Source organism: Tasmannia lanceolata, unplaced genomic scaffold (assembly GCF_043159265.1).
Source record: "Tasmannia lanceolata isolate RefF3 unplaced genomic scaffold, GAP_Taslan_0.1 ptg000020l, whole genome shotgun sequence".
In the NCBI taxonomy this organism is placed as follows: domain Eukaryota; kingdom Viridiplantae; phylum Streptophyta; class Magnoliopsida; order Canellales; family Winteraceae; genus Tasmannia; species Tasmannia lanceolata.
The window spans coordinates 28,826,564-28,837,113 of record NW_027518697.1 but is presented as its reverse complement, the minus strand read 5'-3'; the positions used below and the strand labels follow the sequence as shown (position 1 = coordinate 28,837,113).

General features: G+C 53.9%; 2 protein-coding genes across 2 annotated transcripts; one reads left to right on the top strand and one right to left on the bottom strand.

The window, feature by feature from the left end:
- Positions 1–4,338: 4,338 nt before the first annotated feature.
- On the top strand, positions 4,339–6,405 carry LOC143853946 (uncharacterized). The gene is made up of 2 exons (XM_077363641.1): positions 4,339–5,466; positions 5,818–6,405. The coding sequence occupies exons 1-2, from the start codon at positions 4,339–4,341 to the stop codon at positions 6,403–6,405; spliced, it is 1,716 nt and encodes a 571-aa protein (XP_077219756.1).
- Positions 6,406–7,662: 1,257 nt separating this feature from the next.
- Positions 7,663–9,141, bottom strand: LOC143853945 (uncharacterized). Its single transcript, XM_077363640.1, has 2 exons — positions 8,225–9,141; positions 7,663–8,136 (listed from the first exon to the last, which is right to left on the bottom strand). The coding sequence occupies exons 1-2, from the start codon at positions 8,627–8,629 to the stop codon at positions 7,663–7,665; spliced, it is 879 nt and encodes a 292-aa protein (XP_077219755.1). The 5' UTR covers positions 8,630–9,141.
- Positions 9,142–10,550: the final 1,409 nt, after the last annotated feature.

The following is a 10,550-nucleotide window of genomic DNA, read 5'->3' as shown; positions in this document are numbered from 1 at the left end:
TATATAAGGAAGCATGACACGTGGGACCCATTTGAAATAGAAGATGCTAAGATTGTTTTAAAAACAGTAGCTCACGTTTTGGTTTTGAATTAAAAAATAGCATGTAGCAGGGAAAAGATGGCATATTTCCAAAATTATTGCTTTTGCTTATTTGTTTAATAAAGAGTGGTTGTGTAAAAAGAGGAAGAGGATGGACGTTCAAAAAAAAAAAATGATCTTCTCTGCGGGGATTGGTTTTTGGTTATGAGGTTTTCCTTTTTATAAGTGGTGATGGGGTGCAACAGCGCAGCAGCCTGTTAGCTTCCAACACGTGGCTAGAGGAGGGCCCACCGCAGGACCCTCACCAGCGGGGGTAGTTTGGTAATTACACAGAGTAGGCGAGCTTGAGCCTATAGCTGGTCGACACCTGTCTGGGAGCATTAACTCCCCAACTACCCCAATTTCTCCCTATAAAAGGGCCTTCAAAACTCATAAATCAGGGTAATGAAATTCTCACCCACCACTCTTAAAAACACCCTCTTCACTCCGGCTCATACTGACTTGAGTGTCGAAGGGCCTGTCCGGAGTACACTCCGGGTCGGTCATTCTGACCTCGTTTGCTCCTGTGCAGCACACAGCTCGTCCGGACTCTACTTCCCTCCAGCTCGGCTCTTACGTCACTGCCATATCTGTTAACCGATTTTGGGCCTAACAGATTGGCGCCATCCGTGGGACCCCAGAACTAAAGGCTGTTCCAACCACTTCACAAAAATGGCAGGACGCAAGAGTGCGCGGGTGCCAACCGCACGTACCACCCGAGCCGTGCTACCCGGCAGGACTCGGAGTGAGCGACTCGCCTCGCTGGTAGTGGCAGCCTCCGCCACGGCTGAACAAAACCAGCCTCGCTCCGTAAATCTTAACTCCATGCCGACTCCAGAGCAAGTCCAAGCTCTCTTCCACCAGATGACCGCTCTCGTTGGCCAGTATCAGCAGCTGCTCCAGGCACCTCCCCAACCTCCTCCGGAAGCTCCACAACCTGTCCCCGAAAGGTCAGAAATTCACAGGGGAGGGTCGTCGCGTCGTAGTGAAGACCGGACTCGCCATTCCCCCGAGCAAGTCCGTCACCCCATAGCCAGGCATGCTCAGACAGAGCCGCACCGCCGTAGGAGGTCTAGGTCTCGCTCTGCGCAAAGGCGCCGAGCTCATGAGGAGCGCGCGCCACGGGCGAAATCAGGGTCCCGTCGTCGGAGCCCGGAGAGCCACTCCGGCTCTGCCGCAGGCCAATCCGTGGGGAGAAACAGGTCGCCAGAACATAAAGACGACCCGGTGATGCGAAGGATAGAAGAGATGGGTCACAGAATCGAAGAGCTGGCTAAGGATCAAGGCCGGCCTGTGTCCAGGGCGTTCTCGAGCAGAACGCCGTTCACCGACGATGTGATGAGTGCTCCAGCACCAATGGGGTTTAAAATGCCAGCTATCCCGCAGTATGATGGGACCACTGACCCCGTCGACCATTTGGAGACGTTCCGGACGTTGATGCTCCTCCACGGTGCGTCAGACGGTTTCCTCTGTAGAGCATTCCCGACAACCCTCACAGGTGCAGCTAGGGATTGGTACTCAAGGATCCGACCGAACTCCATCAATAACTTTGAGGACTTCGGAGAAGACCTAGTTCGTCACTTCATGAGCAGCCGCAGGCCAAGGAAAACAGCAGCATCCCTGATGACCTTGCGGCAGGAGGATAATGAACCTCTCAAAGCCTTCGTCAGCCGCTTCAACAGGGAGGCGCTCCAAGTGCCAGATTTGGACCCCTCGGCCTCTACGAACGCGCTTCTCACGGGCGCTAAATCGAATGATTTCCGCCGAGCAGTGGCCCGCCGGAATCCTCATTCCCTGGCAGACCTAATGTCCGGGGCGGAGGAGTACATATCAGTAGAAGAGACACTGGCAGCTCTGGACTCGAGTCGGAGGAGAACCTCTGACGACAGGAACCAAGACAAGCCCCATGCTAAGCAGCGCAGGGACGACAAGGTCGTCAGAAGGGACAAATCCCCTCACAGGAGGGAAGAAAACTTCACCCCTCTCAACACCTCGCGGAGGCATATACTGGCGGCCATCAGCGGAGAAGAGTTCATAAAATGGCCAACTCCAATGATCTCCAAGGGAAACAGGAGAGACAAATCGAAGTACTGCCGGTTCCACAGGGACCACGAACACGATACAGACGATTGCCGACAGCTGAAGGAGGAGATCGAGCAGCTAATCAGCAGAGGCTACTTGAAAAAATATGTCCGGAGTGACACCCGCGGGAGTGACCCCAAGGAGAAGGGTCCCCAGGGCCGAAGCCCTCGGCGGTCTCAACCGCCCCCAGTCCGAAGACAGTCTCCATCGCCGCCCAGTCCACCACCAGAAGCACACGGCTCCCAACCAAGAGGAGTCATTGGCACAATCATGGGAGGCCCGGCGGCTGGAGGCACCTCCTCTGCTGCTCGGAAAGCATATGCGCGCCGGGTCAACGCCGTGCATACATGCAGCAAGAAAGCGAAGACGGAGAATGAGATCTCCTTCTCGGACGCGGACCTGGACGGCCTGATATTACCACATGACGACGCCCTAGTCCTGACTATGCTCGTCGCGAACTGGGAGCTGAGGAAAATCCTGGTAGACAACGGGAGCTCAGCCGACATTCTGTACTATCACGCCTTCGAAAGAATGATGATAGGTGACGACCGCTTAAAGCCTGCAAACTCAGATCTTTTCGGCTTTTCAGGAGAAGTGGTCAAGGTTGAGGGACAAATCGAGCTCCCTGTCCTCGTCGGAGAACCGCCCTGCCAGGCCTTCGCCATGGTCAACTTCCTAGTAGTGAGGGCCACCTCGGTCTATAACGCTATTTTAGGACGGCCTGGCCAGAACCTGATCCGCGCCGTCGCGTCCGCCTATCACCAGAAGATGAAGTTCATAACGCCCAGTGGCGTGGGAGAAGTTCAAGGAGACCAGCCGCAATCTCGGGAATGTTATGCAATGGCGCTTAAAGGCAGAAATGCGACGGAGTCGTTGCCAATCGAACTACTGGACTTGAGGGACGAAGCTCAGGGAACTCAGCCCGCCGAAGACCTTGTCCCCGTTCCCCTGTGCGAGAAAGATGACGAAAAGGTAGTCCAGATCGGCTCCTCTCTTGACGACGACGTCCGGCACAACCTCACCCAGTTCCTCCAGGACAATGCGGATGTCTTCGCATGGGCCCCCACCGACATGCCCGGCATCAACCCGGAGGTCAGTTCGCACATACTAGGTGTCGACCCGACCTGCAGGCCGGTGAAGCAGAAGAAGAGACACTTCGCCCTCGAAAGGCAGATGGCGATCAGAGAAGAGGTGGAGAGACTCCTAAGAGCTGACTTCATCCGAGAAATCCAGTACCCGGACTGGCTGGCAAACGTAGTTCTGGTGAAAAAGGCCAATGGGAAATGGAGGACCTGCGTCGACTTCACGGATTTGAATAAAGCCTGTCCAAAGGACAGCTACCCGCTCCCAAAAATCGATCAGCTCATCGATGCCACAGCGGGTCACGAAGTGCTCAGTTCCATGGACGCTTTCTCCGGATATAACCAGATCAGAATGTATGAGTCAGATATCCCGAAGACCTCCTTCGTAACGGATCAGGGGACTTACTGCTACCGTGTCATGCCCTTTGGCCTGAAGAATGCTGGGGCCACGTATCAGAGGCTTGTAAACAAACTCTTCCGGAATCAGATTGGCCGCAACATGGAAGTGTACGTCGACGACATGCTGGTGAAGAGCCTAAGCTCGCAAGACCATGTCGCCGATCTAGAAGAAACGTTTCAAGTCCTGAGAGACAATAAGATGAAACTCAATCCCACCAAGTGCACTTTTGGGGTCAGCTCGGGGAAGTTTCTGGGGTTTGTGGTCAGCCAGAGAGGGATAGAGGCCAATCCGGAAAAAATCAAGGCCGTGGTGGAGCTCGCTCCCCCGAAAACCATCCGAGAAGTGCAACGACTGACAGGGATGATAGCCGCGCTGGGGCGCTTCATCTCAAAATCTGCAGAGAGGTGTCTCCCTTTTTTCAACGCAGTCAAAGGCCTCAAAACCTCGCCCTGGACAGAGGAATGCCAAACCTCCTTCGAGGAGCTGAAGCAGTATTTGTCCTCTCCACCGCTGTTGACAAAGCCGGAGCCCGGTGAGGAGCTAATCTTGTATCTATCTATAAGTACCCTGGCTCTGGCTGCGGTCCTAGTTCGTGAAGAGCGCAGCCAACAGAAACCGGTCTACTACGTTAGCAAAGCCTTGCACGACGCCGAAATAAGGTACCAGCGGGTCGAGAAATTGGCTTACGCGCTGGTAATGGCAGCCAGGAAGTTGAGACCGTATTTCCAAGCTCACACGATAAAGGTCCTAACTGACCAGCCGCTTAGACAAGTCCTCCACAAGCCAGATACTTCGGGACGATTGGTTAAATGGGCCGTGGAATTGAGTGAATTTGACATCCGGTACATGCCCAGGCCCGCGATCAAGGCTCAAGTATTGGCAGATTTCGTAGCTGAGTGCTCCATCCCCCAGCAGATCGCCGAACCTGAAATCGCCCAGGCCCCAGCAGCGAAAGGTACTACCACAGCCGGAGAACCGGCAGAAGATGAAGCCAGAGCAGGAACCATCCCCATGCTGCCAGTTGAGCATGATTTTTCAATCGCCGAAGCACTGTGGGAAGTGCACGTGGACGGATCTTCAAACAAGGCTGGTTGCGGAGCCGGTCTGGTTTTAACCGGGCCCGACGGTTTCACACTAGACTACGCCTTGAGGTTCGGCTTTCGCGCTTCCAACAATGAGGCTGAGTATGAAGCACTCCTCGCTGGAATGAATCTTGCAGTCCAGACCGGAGCCCAGAGATTGAAAGCTTATTGTGACTCCCAGTTGGTCGCCAACCAAATCCAAGGTATATACGAAGCCCGCGATGAGCGAATGATTAAATACCTCTCCCAGGTCCGGCAACTATCCTCCAAGTTCAGAAGTTTCGAGGTTGTCAGAATCCCCAGAACGGACAACACAAAGGCCGATGTACTGTCCAAGCTGGCCGCATCCGGATACACGACTCTCGGGAATATATGCATGGAGTTCCTACAGGCCTCCAGTATCGAAAGAAAGGCTGCTGAGATAATGCAGGTGGAACACGAGCCCTGCTGGATGGATGAGATCGTCGACTACCTGCGTAGTGGGAAACTGCCTGAGGCCAAAAGAGAAGCGCGCAAGGTGATCCAAAGAGCAGCCCGTTTTTCACTTGATGGCGAGAACTTGTTCAAAAGATCCTATACTCTCCCATACTTAAAGTGTCTCCGGCCCAGCGACGCCACGTATGCCCTGCAGGAGACACACGAAGGTATTTGCGGGGAGCACTTGGGGGGCAAAGCCCTGGCAATCAAAGTCCTCCTTAGAGGTCTGTACTGGCCAACGTTGAGACAAGACGCGCTGACCCTGGTAAAGAGATGCGAGAAATGCCAAAAGTTCTCCCCCACCATTCATCAGCCCGCCGTGTCTATGGCCCCAATTGTCAGCCCGCTACCCTTCGCTATTTGGGGAATGGATATCTTGGGCCCCTTCCCACCGGCCTCCGGAAGGCGCACCTTCGTAGTGGTGGCGATTGATTACTTTACCAAATGGGTGGAGGCTGAACCTCTAGCCCAGATCACCGAACAGAATGTGCAGAACTTCTTCTGGAAATCAGTAGTCTGTAGATTCGGGATTCCTCGCGTCCTGATAACAGACAACGGCAAACAGTTCGACTGCCGAAACTTTCGGAAGTTTTGCTCCGACCTGAAAATTGAGCAGCGGTTCACCTCTGTAGCACACCCACAGACCAACGGGCAGACAGAAGTCACAAACCGAATCCTGCTACAAGGGATCAAGAAAAGACTAGACGAGAAAGTTGGTCGATGGGCAGATGAGCTGTATCACGTCCTATGGGCCTATCGCACCACCCCGCGCACACCAACGGGCGAGTCCCCATTCAACCTGTCCTTCGGAACAGAGGCGGTAATACCTGTCGATGTAGGCACCCCGTCCGCTAGAATTTCCAACTTCAACGAACAGCTCAACGGTGACGGGCTCCGCGCGAATCTTGACTTATTAGAGGAGGCCAGAGAAGAATCCCGAATAAGAGTCGCCGCCTACAAGCAGAAAGTATCTCGCTACCATGACTCGAAGATACGTCCCAGAGAGTTTCGACTTAGAGATCTTGTCTTAAGGAAAGCTGCTATCTCCCAACCCAAGAAGGCTGGAAAGCTTTCCCCAACCTGGGAAGGGCCTTACCGAGTAAAAGAGGTGATTCGCCCGGGCAGTTATAGACTGGAAACACTCGAGGAACAACTGTTACCACATGCCTGGAACTCGAAGAACCTTCGCAAATATCATCAGTAGCAAAGTAGCCGACACACAAAAAAAAAAAACTTTGTAAATATCTCCTGAATGTGAATGAAAGAACCTTCTCTTTTTGCAAATGCCTTCGTGTCTGTCAGATTTCTACACCCAGTTCACTAAAGCTAGGGTACTCAACGTTTGGTTCGCCACGGCTCGTCTCCGCAAAGACCGGGAGCCCACTCCTGGTCCGGAACCAGCCCGGATGCAAAAACCAAAGCTCCTTCGAAACCCAGTTCACTAAAACTAGGGTACTCAACGTTTGGTTAGCCACGGCTCGTCTCCGCAAAGACCGGGAGCCCACTCCTGGTCCGGAACCAGCCCGGATGCAAAAACCAAAGCTCCTTCGAAACCCAGTTCACTAAAACTAGGGTACTCAACGTTTGGTTCGCCACGGCTCGTCTCCGCAAAGACCGGGAGCCCACTCCTGGTCCGGAACCAGCCCGGATGCAAAAACCAAAGCTCCTTCGAAACCCAGTTCACTAAAACTAGGGTACTCAACGTTTGGTTCGCCACGGCTCGTCTCCGCAAAGACCGGGAGCCCACTCCTGGTCCGGAACCAGCCCGGATGCAAAAACCAAAGCTCCTTTGAAACCCAGTTCACTAAAACTAGGGTACTCAACGTTTGGTTCGCCACGGCTCGTCTCCGCAAAGACCGGGAGCCCACTCCTGGTCCAGAACCAGCCCGGATGCAAAAACCAAAGCTCCTTTGAAACCCAGTTCACTAAAACTAGGGTACTCAACGTTTGGTTCGCCACGGCTCGTCTCCGCAAAGACCGGGAGCCCACTCCTGGTCCGGAACCAGCCCGGATGCAAAAACCAAAGCTCCTTTGAAACCCAGTTCACTAAAACTAGGGTACTCAACGTTTGGTTCGCCACGGCTCGCCTCCGCAAAGACCGGGAGCCCACTCCTGGTCCGGAACCAGCCCGGATGCAAAAACCAAAGCTCCTTCGAAACCCAGTTCACGAAAACTAGGGTACTCGACGTTGGTTTCGCCATGGTTCGTCTTGGCAAAGAATTAGGAGTCCACTCCTAAGTCCATGACTCCTACCTGGAGTGATAGTTACGCATCATACAAAAAGAAAACAGTATAAACTAGAGACGGACAAGCATTGAAGAGTTAAACAAACAAAAACTCTTTCCATTCATATGTTGGGGCCTCAGAGGACCATTACAAAAGGGAGTTGGGCCTCCAAGGGGCCATTACAAAAAGAAATCACGCAATCGCCAAAAAAAAAAAAAAAGAGGAGGAGAAGAACTCAGGGCGCCTCATCGCCCCCATCCCGCGCTGGATCTGCCCCCGGGGGCAAGAGTGCGTCAGCTGCGGTCGGCTCCTCGCCAGTGAGCGTCGGTGGATCAGGTATAACCATCCTCGACAGGTCAACGCCCGGATTGGAATCCTTGACCTGCCCAAGGCAGTCAAAGAACCCTATCTTGTAGGCCTCACTGGATAGAAGAAGGAGTTCGTCCTCCTTCTCCTGAACGGCAGTCGCCTGCCTCGACAGGGCTCTCTCCCTCTGATCGTTGAGGGCTTCCGTCGCCTCCTCCTTCTGCGAGGCCAGCTGAGCGGCAAATTCTTCTCCCAGCCGCTTGATCTCTTCGGCAGATTTTTCCACGGACCTCTTCAGCTCCTTCGCCTCCTTCTTCAACTTCCCATTCTCCTCCTCAGACTTAGTTATAGCATCGGAGAATTTCTTACTCTTCCCCCGCAGATCATTGAAGTACACTCCGATCTGTAAAAAATGCAGAGGAGCAAGTGTTAACACAAGCAAACAAAGCAGAAGGGAAGCAAAGAGTAAGCGTACTCGTCAGCCATCTTACCTGATAAAGAGAAGAGAATACGGCCTCTTCGGCCGTAGCCGGCGGCTCGTGGAGAACCTGCTGCTTGTCTTTGTCAAGGATGCATTTAGTCTGAATCTCTACAGCCACCCGGCTCTCTCCAAGGCCGGAATCAGTCTTTTGGACGGCCCAGTTCGGCCGAAAAACGTTATCACCGTGCCTCGACGGGGGCGGAAGGGTGCCAGCAGACGTCGCCACGGTCTTCGAGGATCCTGCGCCCCGGCCGGATGAACTCACCAGTTTCACCGAACTCTTGGGCTTGGGCTGGGGCGGTGCGTCCTGGGTCGGAGCCGGACTCGCCGTCTCTGGAGCCTTCCTTTTCTGGCCCTGACGGACAGTCCCGAAGGCCCCCTTCCTCATCTTATCCACTAGCGACTGCTGCTGCATCTCTGAAAGATAGCCAAAAACGAAACCAGTCAGGGACAAAAACAAAAAACAAAAAAAACAAAGGGGCGGAGAGACGAATTTTAAAGGAGGCTATCTACGTACGTGCCCGGGTCGCAGTACTAAGGCCCAACCCAACCAAAACCTCTTCCCCTTGGAAGTCTGAACAATCAACAGGCCCCTCACGGTCCAGCACATCCCGAAGTAGAGCGAGGGTTCTCGCATCTTCACCCTCGAGAAACGGTTTGCGACTCATCGCGACTGTATCCGGGGTTCCCCATTTCAAAGGGACCGGCCAAGGCTCGCTGGACTCCGTGTCCTCAACATAAAAGAACCTGTTCCTCCACAGGTGTATGGAGGTGGGAATGCCAGTGATCATTTTTATCTCCGGACGCTGGCTAATGTAAATCCAACCCCCACCCTTGTGCTTCTTCAATTGCGCACACGCGCGGAACAACGGTACTGACAAGTCCCTCCGAAGCCGGCCCCGAATGAGGTATACAAACCCCGTAAGCAGCCTCCACGAGTTCGGCGCCACTTGGCCGGAGCTAGCCCGTAATGCTGAAGCACCGAAGCGAAGAAGGGGTGTAGAGGAAATCGGAGTCCGGCCCTCAGTGACTCGTCATATATACAAATGTCGGAGCTCTCGTTACAGGCTCTATCTCCCTCCATCGCCTCCCTCAGTCCAAACCTGGATGGGATGCAGTACTTATCCCTAATCACTGCCATGGCGGACTCATCCAGGTAGTTCTCCTCATTGAGAGCCTGTATGTTGTAGGTAGGGTTGGCATCCATACGGGCCCGTGCTACGACCTCAACGGCCCGGCCTGGTTGAAACGTTGTGGACGCCTCGCCGGCGTCACTACCAACACTCCCCCCTTGTGGAACGTAACTATCCGTTAGAAGCGGAGCGGTGTTCAGGTCTAATATCGCCTCGTCCTCCCCCTCCTCATCACTACCTATAACAGTCACACTCGCCATTTTCGGGGCCGGTGACCAAGTAGGCCTATCCTCGATCCTAATCAACGATCTAGACCCTGAACTACTAGAAGACGATTCCCCCGAACCGGACTCAGAACTAGAGCTACTAGACATGAAAGCAGGAAAAGAAATGAATGAGACGCGCTCAAGAAAAATTACCGGATCACACTGAATGCTCCCGAATCCACCGCCGTTCACAAAAACTACACGGCCCGAACTGACCCTCGCCGAACTGGACTTCGCCGAACCGACAGAGGAAAAAGAAGGGAGAAGGAGGAAAAGTAAAAAGTGAAAGGGAGAAGGCAAAACCCACTCTTATATAGATTTCTCTGAGGCGGTTTGCATTAAATGAAGGGCGCACGTCTCGAGGACGCCCGAGGGGTGCCACGTGTCTCGTATTAACGGCGGGCACAACTTTCGAGATAAGTTCCAAGCAGCCCGCCCCAAGCCGGACTGGATATAAGGCGTTTCGCAAAACGACAAAAGCAGCCCGGCCCAAGCCGGACTGGATATGACGCGTTTCGCTAAACGACAAAAGCAGCCCGGCCCAAGCCGGACTGGATATGACGCGTTTCGCTAAACGACAAAAGGCAGCCCGGCCCAAGCCGGACTGGATATGACGCGTTTCACAAAACGACAAAAATTAGTCCGGCCCAAGCCGGACTGGATCGCTAAACGACAAAAGGCAGTCCGGCCCAAGCCGGACTGGATATGACGCGTTTCACAAAACGACAAAAATTAGTCCGGCCCAAGCCGGACTGGATCGCTAAACGACAAAAGGCAGTCCGGCCCAAGCCGGACTGGATATGACGCGTTTCACAAAACGACAAAAATCAGTCCGGCGCAAGCCGGACTGGGTCGCTAAACGACAAAAGGCAGTCCGGCCCAAGCCGGACTGGATATGACGCGTTTCGCTAAACGACAAAAGGCAGTCCGGCCCAAG